This window comes from Lagopus leucura, unplaced genomic scaffold (genome assembly GCF_019238085.1).
Source record: "Lagopus leucura isolate 7727_CA_CO unplaced genomic scaffold, USGS_WTPT01 Super-Scaffold_100008, whole genome shotgun sequence".
Classification (NCBI taxonomy): Eukaryota; Metazoa; Chordata; class Aves; order Galliformes; family Phasianidae; genus Lagopus; species Lagopus leucura.
In genome coordinates, this window is record NW_024962265.1 from 21,628,900 (window position 1) to 21,645,117 (window position 16,218).

A 16,218-nucleotide genomic window follows, 5' to 3' on the forward strand; every position below is an offset into this window, starting at 1 on the left:
AAAATAAAATAAAATAAAATAAAATAAAATAAAATAAAATAAAATAAAATAAAATAAAATGAAATGTGACTGATCCAGGAATTTTCTGGGCACTGCTGTGAGACAAAGACATAGTTGTTAGAAGATGCCTTCCTTCATATCAGCACCTGAAACAAGTTATAGAGCTTCCACGAAGCTGCGTTTAGATGCTGCTATCTTAGATTTATAGCAAAGTGGTTGAAAAATATTTGTCTGGTAATATATTTGCCACCATAAGCTTCTTTTCTGTAGCAACAGAATCACAGAATAATAGAATTGCTCAGGTTGGAAAAAATCTTAATGATCATTAAGTCCAACCGCAACCTAACCACATTACACTGACTCTAACAACCCTTCACTAAATCATGTCCCTGAGCTGTGAATCATCTCTTCCTAAAATACATTTTTAAGATAGAAATATCAAATCAGACTACAAAAGCACTTGTTTCTCTTTTTCTCTTTTTCTTTTTTTCTTTTTTTTTCTTTTTTTTTTAATTTGAAGAAGGGAGTTGAAGTGAATAATTCATACATGTGTCTACATTACAGGTGTTGACGTGTGGATGAATCCCACCACCATTAGATTTTTGAAACTACAACTGGTCCTCGAAGTGCTTCCAGATGAGTAAGTAATTTATTTGTATTTAAAAAAAAAAATGATTTCTATATATTCATTTAAAATTCTAGACACTAAGTAATAGCTATCATTACTTTGTAGAAAACAGTAAATTACTGTTCAGCTTAGTGAAGTGCTCACAATGATATGATAGTAATGCTGTGATTTCCTTGGCTCTATCTGGAACATTATTTTCATTTGTGCTTTAGTGGCTTTCTATTATGCTTGGCTATAGTCATCAATTTTGTGTTTTTTTTTTTTTCTATTATTGTTATTAAAATGATAAATTCAGAACACAAAGGCTATGGAAAAGGAAAATGAAAAAAGTGTAATTAATTAATTAATTAATTAATTAAAAATCCACGGCTTACTGTCCTCTATCACTATTAAGTGCTCTAACTCCAAACATGAAACATGGTATTTTACCTGTTTTGCCATTGTTGCGAATGAAAGTATCTTCTCCAGTTTCCTTTTCCCACCCATGGAATTTAAGTTTCTTTAGATTCACATTCACTTGGGTAAGGTCTTCATCTATATTAATAGGAGATTGTTTGGCACCATTGCAAGCTGAATATTTTTTTCCCCAGTCCGTTTGGTTCAGAGTTCCTAGAAATCAAAACACTGCAGTAAATACATTTAAACCTAAACTGATATCCATACATTTTTCAATGTGAGTAATTCAAAACACAGTCTGCAATCTGAAGTCAGAATACCTTCTCTTCTTTGGTCTCATCTGCTGCAAAACTCTGCACAAGTACTGTTGAATTCTACCTTAAAGAATTAGGTCACTTTTGATGATTTTAGATATCATACAGAAATGATTATGAATCTCCAGGGAAAGCAGAACACAACAAAAATGCCTCAAGCACAACATACAGAAATAATAAATGAAACGAGAAAGCTTTTAGATGAAAGAAACTGTCATTCAAAAAGAATTTGAAGTTACTGCAAAACCCTAATTTCTAAACAACTCTTTCATCACCCAAATGTCATCAACATTCCTTCTGCCTGATGAACTCAATCAGCCCAGAAGATTTTTAATAAATAAAAGTATGATCTTTAAAGTAATCCTTACACAGACAGATAAGATTTTACTCAGCAAAAGGAGAAAGTTTGTGATGCTCTGATAACTGTCAGGAGGTCCTGTGCCACAGCAGGGCACTTTCTCCAGGGCACTGGATTACACAGGCACAGGCACAACATACTTGAATACCGTAAGAATTGAGCAAGTACTCTGCAGACCAGTGTGAGAAGTTAGCAGCTGCCTTGAGAATCTTTGGATTATATATTACAGTAATATAAATTACACAGCATTTTGGTGGTGTATGCATTTGCACACATACAAATATTTTCTATTGACAGGGGATTTTGATGGCATTTAAATTAAACGAAATAAACTAATAAACTAATTAAAACCAAGTTTTGACTGTGGAGATATAAGAAAATATAGCTGCTTCAGTTAGCTTTCGCTTCCTATTAGTCACAAGTGAATATTAATGAATCCATTGCACACATTCAAATTCTATCATAGATGCTGAAATGAACCATGGCTCATTTACAGGCTGCTTTTTTACATCATGTCTGTCAGCGGAAGATTGGCTGTATTGCACCCCAGGCAAGGACAGCCCTCATACTGCACTCAGAAAACTCAGTGAGGGGAGAGGAGATGCAGGCAGACCTGTAACCATGACAATAGGCAGTAATACAAGATGCTCATCTGGATAGTGAGCTACCTAGAAACATACCTGAGCTAAATAATTCAGCAAGGATCAAGTCAGGCCAGTTACCAATATCACCTTGCCACATCAGAAGTACTGCAGGTCAGATGGCGTGCTATTTACTTCTTTCAGTCAGGAACAGAAGAAACTGCTAGGCACAGTGGCCAAGCAAATAAAAAAGTTTCAGTCACAGTGTACTGAAACTGAATTTCCTGCAGGTGGGGATTAGAATCCTGTTTAAGTGAACAGCCCTTCCTTTGGGAAGGGCACACTGGTGGGCTTCCGGCTCATCCTCAAGTAATGTATCTCCTGGGCATTAGCTGTCAGCTATAGTTTATAACCTGGACAAGCATTGCAATAACTTGATTTCTAATGTGATTTTTATGTGAACAGAGTATTATTTCACTTCTTATCTTTAAAGCTTCCCTTGAAAAATTCTGAGTTCAAGTCAACTTAAACTTGATGAATACGCTCAGGTAATCTATAAGAGAAATTTTTAATAAATATTGAAGGCCTTTAAAACCAAAAAAGCCAATTTTACTTCAATATAAATTGATAGTGCTGTGTCAACACTGTAACCCACCACCACGTCCTGAGCCAGGGCACCTGGAGTTAGGATAGTAGGATGCCAGCTGTAGGCACTATGGTAATGTTGTGATTCAAGCTAAGAAGCTTCTTCATTCATTCTAGATGTGAGGCTTGTTATAAACATTGAGAGGAAGAAATGAGGGAAGCTTAAGGCCTGACGAGGTGAAGAACATGATTTCCTACCTCTCAGCTAGGCCTCAAACCTGTGATGTGAGCTTGCTACAAAGGTTTGATAATGTTCAGGCTTTTAATGTGTGGAAACAATTAAGTCAAGTGATTGTGATACAGAGATTCTCCTTTCATTGTTTATCCCTTACTGAAATCTTAGAACATCTCTGAACTTTTATGAATCCTCTATAAATTTTAGAATGGTGATTTTCGTGTAATTGTAGGACACCACACACTTGCCTGTGCACACGGTAAGGAACTGATTTATCTATCTTATGTATGGAAAAAATGCAAATACTTTTTCTGCTGCTCTCTGGTTGACAAAAAAATTAAGCAAGTCTGTCCTTGTTGTATGACTGCTAGCTGAAATCATCCAAGGATAAATGAAAAGTATTTTTGGCTTCAGAGGACAATAGTCTTCCAACTAAGACAAATGAACTGAATGCCCCAAATCAATGCTCCTGCTGGAAAATCTGAATAGGTATTTGATGACTTTTAATCCTTTTTCTTCTTTTTGGTCCAGCAGGTGTTTTTTGTTTTTTTAAATTGCTTGTAGTTGCAGAAATGCAGGTGACCTCAGTACTGAGAAATGCAGGCAATATGGAAGATATTTCATAGGAAAAAAAGAACCTTTGTACCAAGGAATGAGACGTGTACATTTTGTCAGTCATGTGCAAAACTACACTTACTCAGTAGTTGCTGAGATACTGCAGCATTGATCAAAAGCTATGGAATTAAATGTAAAGGAAATCAATAACAGGCTCCATATTGGAGAAGGAACATGGGGAATTTCAGAAAGAATGGGAGTTCACTTGTGATGATTCAGATTATGTTTGAATAGCACAATATGTGTCTATGCATATATCATGTTCTGCAGACCAATACAAATGGATTTATAGAGCGAAACAGTTGGGGCTGAAGACCAGATGTCCACACCATACGTTTTTCAGAAGGCTTTTAATTCAGCCTATCTCTGGTTCCATGGTAAATGCCCACTGGCAGATGAAATGTATTTGGTATATTGTTTCAGTGCTTCTTCTGTTTAGTAGCAGTTGGGATGAATCCACGTCATGCATTCTGAGACAACTCTGCCTTGGGAAGCAAAGCTGGGAAAGTAGAGAGCAGCCATAAGATTTCCTCCAGAAGTCCAGTCTCAATCTAATCCAAAATGCTGATGTAAATGCATCCAATGCAGGAAGCAGGTGGTGAAACTGCTGTGGTTTACATGACTTGCAGAAAGCCAAAGTAAAATCATAAGAACCAAATGTTTTTAAACAAGAGCAGATTGTTTTACTGTAGGTGTTATCACAGAAACCACAAATCAAAGCAGTGCCAGCCATCTTGAAAATATTGTTGAAACTCAGCTTTGAAAATGATTTTCCCCAAACTGTTCTTTGCTCGGAAGGAAACCTGAGGAGAATAAAAATGTGCATGATGTAATGTGAAGAATGCACAGAGGAAGTGATGTTTGTCAAAGCTGTCAGCTCTGAAGAAGTAACTGACAATTCACTATGAATGAAAATGAGCCTGAGCAGATGACAAGTTAATGGAAGACTGTGTATACCATAACCTTCACTATTCTTGCTCAAGGCAGAGTGGCCAAAGAAAATTTGCCTACTCTGTTTCGATAAAATGTTATACTCAGCACTGCTCCTCATCCTTAGCCTCATGAGCCCACCCTTACAACAAGCACGCACTTTTCATTTCGTGCTGCTCTTCTACCTCCTGCAGCCTTTGGAAGATCTGTCCCACAGAGTGTTACTGCACTTCTGTCTTTTGTAACAATAGTTGAAAGAAAAGCATCTGTCAAACAGTTCTTCACAAGTTAGCAGCCTATGCAAGCAGAAAGAGCAAGTTGTGAAACTGAGTAGGCTGTGATCCTCCCAGCAGCTTGCCAGGAGAGCGGTTTCTCAGCATGTTGAGATGCTACTATATGCCTATCTGTTGGGCTGTAAGTCTTCATGATGAGTACTGCTGTTTACTACGGGGTATCAGTGCTCCCTGTATGCAATATATGATTTATGCAGAATGCTCTTCTTAAATCAATGGCAAATATATCTTCATAGAGAGAGAACTTAACCTAGTACTGCTAGAAATATGGATACAACTTAAGACAGCAGGTGTAGTTCAAGACTAAATTTTTACCAGTTGCGGGTATAAACACTGACTTTGGAACTGGCAGTGCAGCCTGAGTAAAATAACAGGTAGACCAGAAAAAAATCATAGGTGTGATTAAAGTTTTTCACTGCTTTTATTCCATTTATTATTTCAAGACTTAAACTGTTGTGAAGCTTTGTGGTTATGTTACAGATGAAAGGAAGTAGAAAAGAGTGAGAGATTTTTACTGCTGCTTAATTTGCTACTCTCTATTTTTCATCTTTCGCTCTTGGATGATATCATTACTTCCATTACTTTTTAAAATATATACTGGACAATTATGGAAAGTGAAGAATATATGTTCTGCGTAGACAGAATAGATCTGTTCTACCAAAGATGTCACTGACATATCACTCTGAAACGTTAAGTGACTCCAAAGTGCTTTTGGTGTTTGATTGTTTTTTGTGTTTCTATTTTGATTTTATAAAGCAATTTTTTTAATTGTAAGATACGAGAAATATGAAGCAAGGCCATTAAATATGTGGGTCCTTATGTTAGGACAAGGTTTAAATTTAGTTGAAGCTCTGAAGACTAAAGGTAGAGGTATTCCTTCTGCTCTTTGTTTCTGCTTCACTGTTTAGTTAGAGCATCCAAACTGGATCAGTAGAGGAGATGGGAATCCACGAATGATTAATACACTTAGCTTTGCACCAACGGTTGCACAGTGCAGCTTCTAGTCTCTAAAGATAGAAAAGTGACTTCAGTGCAGACTCTGGATAAGTGAGTGAAGAGCTGCACCACTGGCCAACAGAGATAAGTGCCACTGATATTAACCTTGTGGATATTAGTATACCTCATATTACATGAAACTGTATTCTGAAGGCAGATTTTTGTCCACAAATAAATGAAATGTCTTAGTCTTACATGCCAGCAAGTAGAAAACAGTGCTTCTATTTTGTCTTGATCTTCATTGCAGGGATTTTCTTTCACCTCCAAAAAGCCCCAGTTACCTCCACAGCACTATTCATGATCAGTTTCATAAACTCCCTATAAATTCTTCAGATTGAAAAAGTCTAGACTCTAAGGGGTGAAGTTACATGTCAATGCAGAGAAGAAGTTTTGGCTTCCAATTTTGGGCTTAGCCAATTTTTATGCCTGTCTTAGAGTTTAATTGCTTGTGGGCTTTCCAAGACAGGACTGCTTGCCAGTGTCTAGGTCAAATGCTAACAAATGATGGCTATGTTAAAAACAGCCCATAGAGTAACTGCGTGGTCACTCTACAAACTTCAACAATATTTACATGATCAAAATTCAACACTAAAAATGTAACTTGCTCAAATGAGCAAAAGTCAAATATATTTATCCCATAATTTTTTTTGCATACATGCAGTTGCAGATAAATGAATGCAACACATTTCCCTACAGATATTGCACTACTTTAGGATTTGACATTTCAAATGAAGGAAACAGATGAAACAAAAAATTTTATTTGTTTTGCAACTAGATTCATTCGAGCAAGCCAGAACATCTATTTTAACATTTCTTTACTGCATTGTCACTTTTCTAAGTATCAGCATATCTTCACTGTATTCTAAAAGATTGTGCATTGTGTGCATATGCACACAAGAAGATATCTGAGCTGTACAAACACAGAAAAACATGGACTTTTCTTGAGGAGAATATCCTAAAGAATGGCCCAGCACTGACCTGTCATGCCCATTTTCTCTGTTTCCCATGTGAAGTATGTCTGTTATTAATATCTAAATTAGCAGACGAGTCAGGAAAATTTAATGCAATGCTTTTTTATTCTCCAATCATCATATTTCTTTCATCTTACATTTTATTTGAGCATAAACATTATGCTTCATCCACATCTCTCGTCACCAGGACAGCTCAAAACATAGCCAAAAACAACTGAGAGAAGAAAAAAATTGTATTTTTCCCCTTTCATCCTCACGGAAAAAAAAAAAAAAAAAAAAAAGAATCAGATAGAATAAACCACAGTTCTTGAGATACAATAGACAACTGTAATCAGTATTATAAATGCAGTGGCTGCCTGGTGATTTGTCTTCCTGGGAGTCAATCTGATAATGATTCATAGCCTAAGTGAATTACTGAGCAAAATGTGTAGGAGGATGAAGACCAATGGACAGCTCACTTTCAATATAGCAACTGTTTGCTGTTCCTCTTCTTTCAGTCCTTGATGTATCTGGCCAAGCTAGACAGAAACTATATAGTCAAATACTTCTTTGCCAGAGAAATATAGATTATCACTGATTTGCAGTGTACTCAATGGTATGGTTGTTTACACTCGGAATAAGATTATGGGAGAAATTCAATCAACATTTTAAGATATCTCTTTTCTATTATTCTCATCCCATTGCTTCTGAATTTGCATAGAAATGCTGTTAGAGAATGACGTAGCAATAGACAATGAAAACTTGCCAAGTAATCTTGATAATTAATGTAGTGTTAAGATCTAAGCTATATTTTCAAGTAAGTATTAAGGAAGGAAATTTGTTACAGTGTCAAATGAGAAAATATCCAATAAAAAATAAATACATTCTTTCTCTTACTTTTATTTCATTTTTCGGAATATGTGGAACCCTAATTGGAAACTCACCACTTTTAAACTTCTCCAAGGAATTCAGATAGTAGCAATGATTTCCTTAAGATACTTAAGGTCACAAAATTTTATACAGCACTGCTGAGTGACAGAGAAAATTCCAAGATCACAAATAACCATAGCTGAAAACAGAACTGGAATGCATGGAGCTGGCTCAGTTTTAGGGTAAGAAATAGGCAATGTCTTTTGGCCAGCACTGAGGATAACAGCCTGTGACTAAATTTCAGATCCCTACAGCCACATTTCTTTTCATATTGGGTGTAGTAGAATTAGCTGACAATTGTGTGTCATGGCAATATCAAAGATCTGTTTGGTCCCTCCCAAAGAAAGAACTCCTCACCCATTCCTAAGCAGATGCACAGTGTTGGCGAGGAAGGATGTGTGAAACAGACAGTCACACACTTCACCCTCTACCACTTCCATGATTTTTAAGATAACAGCAACAGCTTTCCAACACCATACAGCCTCACCACAGTTCAGCTGTTCTTCCTGGAAGTGGAATGGAGGCCTGCCCTCAAACTTACATCTACTGCACAGAGGACGTGTACTGTATTGCCTTTATATCAGGAGCATAACAGGAGCATGCATGGAGCCTATGGTAGTGTCTCCCTCTGCCTATATCGTTCAAGTACTAATCTATTTGAAATGCAATGATTGAGAATGACAAAATTATTTTGAGTCAAAGCTTGAGCCAACTTTAAACAGACCATAAAAATGCATCTTAAATGACCATCAACAAGAGCAAAGAAAGGAAGTAATAATCTACTTCAAGTTTAGCATTCAGCATCTGTCTGATAAGTGATAGTTGATGAAGTCCCAGGAGATGACTACAACAAAACCCATCTTCAGAAGCAAAAACCCTCATTTATACCAGAGTGTGGATCACCATCTAAATCTAATGAGTGGCACTATGACAGTCTTTGCATTTCCTTGCTCATTATACCAAGGTAGTCTCTGCTGCATTTTTAGAAATGATCTTGGGTGGCAGAACCAAATTATAGCAAGGAAATTTAAAATGGTATCATTTCCTTCTCAGCTTTTCAACACATCAACAGATCTAACAGTGTTGGATTTCACTGAGAATATCAAAACTGTTTTCTCTCTTGTGGCATGATCTCCCTCCTTCCCCCCTCCACCGCCTTTTGCTTTCCTTCTTCACTTCTTTTCTCTCCCTCATCCCATTTTTTGCTATAACCAAATGTATATTACTTTGTTGCTATCACCAAGGAAAATAACTCCTGTTATTACCAGCCAATCTACAAGAATAATAGGTTTAATAAGCTCTGATCCAAAGTCTGCTCCTTTAAGTATATTAAAAAAATTATGGGTGAGTTCTCTGGCCTTTGGATCAGATCCACTGTGCATACATATGAAGATCACTGCTAAATAAGACTTGTGCAACCTTGGATGCAAGACATCCACAAGCTGCTGTGAAAAAGGTTGGCATTTGTCCTTGAATAGCAAAAAGGCATTTATCTCAGCTTAAAAGAATAATGTAAAGATCTTGAAAAGCAAGGACTAGACAGAAATAAACCAAAGCAAGACAAATAAAAGGTAAAAGAATACTGGATTACATCACTGCTCAGTCAGTCCCAGCAGGTGCCAGTGCATAAACTACATTAATGTTGAAAAGAGCATCACCTTTTTTTGCTCTCCAGGTTCTCATTTATAGAGCTTTATTTTTTTATAAAATGAAGCTCCTACCAATCTCCAGAAGAACATAATGGCACAGTAAAGTTAGATTTCTTTCTAGCACCTTTTAGCAGCATAGTGTAATTTGGTATTACACTTCTATGGGAATTTCGATATATATCACGCTTGCTTAATGTTAAGGGTGAAAGGAGGTAGTGGGCAGGAATTTGTTTTATAGATGGAGATAAAGCTGTATGTGTGCTCACCTTCACAGTTTTTATCACATAATATTTTTGATTTTAGAAAGCCCATTCTAATTGATAAGCATGGACTATGAATGCAATAGCAAAAGCTTTAATTCCCTTTTCTCTTTTCCCCGCCCCCCCAGATAAAAGAAAATCCCTAAAAGAAAATGAACACTAACTTTTTAAAGCAGCCACTATGTACTCTGGAATGTACAACAAGCTGCTGCTGTAGCTAGGCAACCAGGATGATTAAAAAAAAAAAAAAAAGTCACATTTGTAAACAATAGCAGTGCATTATTTTGAGAAGGACACGGAAATACACACAGAATTTAAATCTGCATGCTGGAGGATAGGAGTCTCATGCACGCAGACACACCATTCTGTGTGTGTCCATTTTAAGCAATGTTATGCTTTTTTCCCTAAGCCACTGAGACAGAGACAGACTGCTTAAATGCAATGAGTCACACAGCAAGGCAGCATGAAATGCCTGTGTTGGTAAAGATGCCCTGAGTTTGGCTTTCGTGTGTGTTTTCAGAAACAATTATTTTGTCTGGGGAGGCAACCTGAATATTTTTTAAAGTACAAAATACGTGCAAGTGGCAAGAAGATAAAAACCAGCCCACTCCTAACATTCCACAAACCCTCCTGCACTAACGGTATTGGTTTGGAATAAGTGTAATTTCATTGCTATCATCATGTTTCCATGTTTTTCCCACAGATGCTACAGCACATTCTTTCAGATCTACAATAGCAAAGTCAGTGGATGGATGATTCTTTCTCTGGTAACCTACCATGCTAAATTTAAATGACACTAGCACATGATTATTCTTCTTGAGAGTTACCACATCCTCAGAAACAGTCCTTAATAACTCCTCCAGTGAGGTTCTTTCCAGCCCTGATGGGATAGCATCATTATGTAAATTACACAGTAGGTATTTCTTCCAAGAACTTCTTTCACAAATGTGATATGCAAATATATTTTTTCTTCTGCAGACATAAAAAAAGAGATCTAACCAGGCTTTAAAAATCTTTCAGTATTAAGAACTTTAAGAGCTACTTTCAATAGCGAGTAGTTACTCTCAATAGTGAAAAGGTAAAAGCTATTTAGCAGAAAGTGTAACTCATTTCAGACGGGAAACTCACTGGCCATTAATAACATTTATTCTCACAGGTTTTCCATTCTATCCTACCCTGGAAACTACATTTGTAATAGGGAAGGAAGCAGCACTAACTGTTACAGAGGCACACGCTTAAGTTCCTGTACCTCTGTGAGTCTTGTAGAGATAAAACTTCTGAAAAGAAGAGTTAATTCACTGCACAGCTTGTATTGTGGAACAGATAGAAATTGAAGCTTAACCTACTGCCTCAGAGCCAAAAGTTCACAATGAAGATTTCAGATTTCATATCAACATTCCTTTAAATTCACTAAGCTTTTTAATGGCTTAGCACTTCATTTTTTTTTTTTTTTCTGTGGCTAATAATACACAGAATAATCAACTTTCATGAAGATTTGTGCCATCATTTTTCTTTCTCTTTTCTCCATGAGGAAAGAACTATTTTCCTTTCATTTCTGCACATAATAAAATAGAAGAGGATCAGAAGAGCTTGTTACTTTTTTTCTTCACATTGTTACACAAAGATCAAATGTAGGGTCCTTTTTATCACCTGCCAGCATAGTCTTTACTACTTTCCATTAAGTGAATCTTTAAAGGAGAAAGAGATCTTGAATACTGTACCATGACTGGCCAAATCAAAGGCATGCTTCTTGGTTTATTTCTCTCTTTTAAGTGGGAAGCTACTATGGTAGGAGCAAGAGAAACACATGGTATTCCCAACACATTAACATCACCTATCAGACCTCTCCCAGCACAGAGGAGAAACAACTTTCTGCTGCAGAGTTAACACGTTATAGTTTGTGTGAAGGTAATCATCCAGTCCCAACGGAGGACTGGATGGACACAAGTGCTTTTAGTACCAAGTGATCCCAAGTACTTGAGAATCTTGGCAGTTCTAGATTTCTGGAAGGCCTCTATATGAGATGAATATTTAGTTTCACTCTGAAATTTTATCTACTGCTTCCTCTTTTTTTCCTTTTCCCTCTTGATGGAAAGTATCAATTTTATGCTCAAGAAAAATATATTGAATGTGAATGCTATCTCATTATCTTAAACAATACACTTTTAATTACTGACTAAGAGAAAAAAATTTCTGACATGTATCTTTTCTGCTCAGACTGTCAGCAACTGGCCAGCCATAACTAAAATAATGGCACACAGGTTTCTTGCGCTAAATTATCAGCTATCAAAGCAGATCTGTAAGCTGTTGGGACAAAACCTCCATGGTACAGACTTACTGTGCATCTAACTGAAATGTAGATAATCAGGCTTCAGAGACCATTTCACATAGAATTCGTAGGTTCCCAGATTTTCATCAAAAGTCCCCTATACCTGATCTCTACCACTGCCTGTGCCCTGAGGTACTGCCAGATTGAGTAACCATCATCAAAGGCCATTCTGAATTCACAAACAGCTCATCTCTTGCCACAGTCTCCCAAGGCACCTACCCAGTTGGCATGACCCTCTGTGCAATCAACAGCACTGAGTTGGAAGCAAAGCCCTGAAATCACATCTGCCTCCATTCAGAAACACGGATTTTCAATTCTAATACAACAACCCAACCGCCAGATCCTGACAACAGGTTTTAGAAAAAATCAGATGTCCTCCTTCCTCTGAACACCACTTTCACAAATGGGACATATTAGAAATTGTGCATTTGTGGAGTCAACGCAGTCAATTCACTGCATGATATCTACCACATTTCACATTTAAGATCAGATTATTCCACGCATCTCTTCCACAGAGTCACACAAGCCTTAAATCATAGCCTAATTATAATTATTCTAAAGTATTTCTCCGGTCTTTTGATTCCCGTCTGAATTAGGCTCCAGTCCCACAACCATGTCCGTGTTGGTAGCCAGCTATTCAGGTCACAGAATGTATGGGTGGCTATAAAACAGCTTATATGTTACTGAACTATTCATAGGAAGACCATATTTCTGTCTCAAAACAAAGTCCACTACTATTAAAGCAAATACAAAATGTAATTGTTAAAATAATTACATATAATACATTTCTAGTAGTTTTGTGTTTGCTATGCTAGCACAATGACCAGCGTTTGCTATACAGCACTTAGCACCATCAGTGCATATATTATGAGATTTCTGACATAGTTACATGGCTATTGGTCTAATTCCTTATCAAAAGATGATTCCTAATTTCTATTCTACCAGACAAGAATTTCATATTTTATGTAAAAGATAATAATTAGGAAAAACAGAGAAAAAAACCTCACCTAGATTATACAGTATCTAGATCAGCCACTTATTGTTTTAAAACTTTTTTTTTTTTTTTTTTTTTGTTTCCTAGAAGAATATCCTTCGTGCTCTCCATCTGCACTCTGCATCACAGTTTATGTACTATGGTCTCCTGCTGTTCCCAGTCTCTGAGGATCTGGTTATGATTTCTTCCTAGCTAGATACAGCTGCCCACAGCTAAGGTAGTAGGCCTTAATTACAATTGGGATGGAAAGTTGGGCAAAATATTATGACGGTTAACGAAGAGATACATGGCCTGAGTTTCCAGCTACAGCATATCTTCACAGATAAGCACAGGCATAATAAAGCTTGCTCTGCTGGTGAAGCTCAGAATCTATATTCCCCAGTATAATTTTCAAAATATGAGAGGATTAGTCTCACTCATGAGTGACTCACATGACATTTACACAGAGATTTCTAAATGAAGGGGCTGATCAAAAAATTCTGTAGGTGAATTATATGATTCTCCATCAGTTCTATGATAAGGAATAATATATTAGGTTAGAAGAAAATGGGAGCTCAGGAATGGGAAAGCAAGGCAAAAGCACAACGTAAGTGAAAGTTTCTGAGAAAATGCAGAGACAGCTTTTTGCATATGCAGCTGTGAACTCTTTTTTAATAATTTCTCTTGGCTATAGGCAACAACAACTTTCCCTTCATTGGAATCTGTTTTATCTATGAATAATACCAAGAACCTGATGTTTCCAGTGCAGTGTACTTCCCTATGGGGAAACATCAAATCTAGAAACTTCAGCTAGTGGAGTTTCCATGGAATTGTTCCTTCAAAGTAAAGATGTTTTTAACTTCACAGAAAATGCTGCCAGATTGTGACTATGAGTCACAAGAGATCTGCTGAAAATTATGTTTCTTTCTATATTATCTCTTTATTTTTTCTAATATCCTGTCACTTAATTGTTCTGATAAACAATTCCTTGACTGATGGGTGTCCTTGAAGTTTTTATTCTGTGGATATTAGACATAAAGGCTTGTACTGAGACTCCCCTCCACCCTTGTCATCTCTCAGCTTGCCTTGCTTTTGTTTTTCCCTCTTTTCTCTGGTTTAGTAATGATATTTTGTCTCTTCTTCTGAGACTCTTGCTCAGATGCTTTGGATGTCAGGGGGAAATTCTCTACAGAGAGAGTGGTGAGGTGCTGGAACAGGCTGCCCAGAGAGGTTGTGGATGCCCTGTCCCTGGAGGTGTTCAAGGCCAGGTTGGATGGGGCCCTGGGCAGCCTGGTCTAGCATTAAATGGGGAGGTTGGTGGCCCTGCCTATGGCAGGGGGGTTGGAGATTCATGATCCTTGAGGTCCCTTCCAACCCTGGCCATTCTGTAATTGCAGTACCACAGAATGGCTGATGTAGGAATGGACATCTGGATGCTATCTGGTCCAAACCCGCTGCACAAGCACACGCAACATGTTACCCAGGACCATGTCCAGGTGGCTTTTGAAGATCTCCAAGGAAGGAGACTCCACAGCCTTTCAGAGCACCTTGGGCCAGTGCTCAGTAAGGAACTGCTTCCTGTTGTTCAGACAGAGCCTCTTGTTTACCACTCTGGTGTCCACAGCTTCCTGTTTTGGCATTAGATGTCACTGGAATAAGCCTGACTCTTTCCTCTTTTCAATCTCCCTTCAGGTATTTATGGACACTGATAAGATGCCCCATGCCATCTTGAGGGTTAACAGTCCCAACTCTCAGCCTCTCCTCATAAGAGATGCTCCAGATCACCTTGGTGGCCCCCAACATGGGCTCTTTCCAGTACATTCATGACTCCTGTACTGAGGAGCCCAGAACTGGATCCAGCACTCCATCACTTCCTAGTAGAGTGAAAGTATCACCTCTTTTGACTTACTGGTCATGCAACCTACTCTCATGCAATCTCTCAACCTCTCAAGAATATCCTTAGCTTTCTTAGCACCTTTTTTAGACTACTGCAGATTGATGTTCAACTTGGTAACCACCAGGCCAACCAGGTCCTTTTCTGCCAAGCTGTCTTCCAGCTGGTCAGTTCCCAGCATGTCCTGGTGCCTGTGATTGTTTTTCCCCAAGTGCAGGACGCTGCACTTCTTTTTGAACCACATGAGATTCATGTCAATCCACTTCTACATTCTGCAGAAGTCTCTCAGCACTCCTCCTCATTTTAAATCATCAGTAAAATTCCTGAGGATATACATTCTGGCCCATCATCTAAATCACTGATGTAGAGGAACAGTAATACTCCAATGTACTGTAATGAAGATGATGAAGACTTTACTGCAATAGGAACAAATATGCAAAAAGCAATAGCAACATTACCTTTTCCCTTGTGCTTGAATTTGTGAAGAAAAAGCAACATGAACTTGTGAGGCCAAATCAGAGATGAAATCTCTTGACCAGAGCTGCATAAGCTATACCAGAATTTAGAACTTTACATTATGTGTTCTCTGCAGGTGCATCCTTCTCCACCTCCCAGTCTCATTTATAGTATCCACAAAAACTGGGTATGAAATGTGTACAGTACTCCACAGGTTGGAAAACTATATTTCATTACTGCATTGGCAATGTCAGTAAGCAGATCCTGAAGAGCACTGCCTTTGCCAGCTCCTGCACTGCTAACTTGTACTACTACTGCCTTCCTGCCAAAGTGAAATACTGAGGGACACTGTAAGGAACTAGCATTCAGTCTCCCATCAAGGAGGGATTTTGTTGACAATTGTCTCCTTGTCTTCCTTCTTAGCTGAGCAGAATTTAATTAAAACACATTTCCTCAGAACATTTGATCACTATTCAGATAATCCTCAGCTTGCAGGCGCAGAGTTTCTGTGACTGAAGGAGGAACTAAGGGAGCTTTACTCCCTGCCCTTGCACATTCTGCATTTCCGTGTCATTTGATTTGACTGCAGCTGTGTATCTGCATAAAATCACCCCTTCAGAGCGGGTATGATGTGTCCCTGTTCCATAATAAGTAGACCCACTGAAAGATTGTAAAGCATGATCTTGCCTTTAATTTGATATGTAATTTAATTTGGTAGTGGGACAAACTCTTTGTTGCATAAAATAAATACTGCCACTACACATACCACAATGGTTCCCTTGTTGATGCTGCTTCTGCTGATGATTGCTAAGAATTTGGCAGCTACAATTCTCCAGATGTGCTATT

At 37.8% G+C, this 16,218-nt stretch overlaps 1 protein-coding gene across 4 annotated transcripts in view; it reads right to left on the reverse strand.

Annotated features, from left to right (window-relative positions):
• The window catches only part of PTPRZ1 (protein tyrosine phosphatase receptor type Z1), a 133,650-nt gene that overhangs the window by 60,737 nt on the left and 56,695 nt on the right, over positions 1 to 16,218 (reverse strand). For all 4 annotated transcript variants that reach the window (XM_042872382.1, XM_042872380.1, XM_042872383.1 and 1 more), the window contains exon 3: positions 1,058 to 1,237. In XM_042872382.1, coding sequence (XP_042728316.1) covers positions 1,058 to 1,237 — 180 coding nt within the window. The remainder of the gene's footprint in view (positions 1 to 1,057; positions 1,238 to 16,218) is intronic.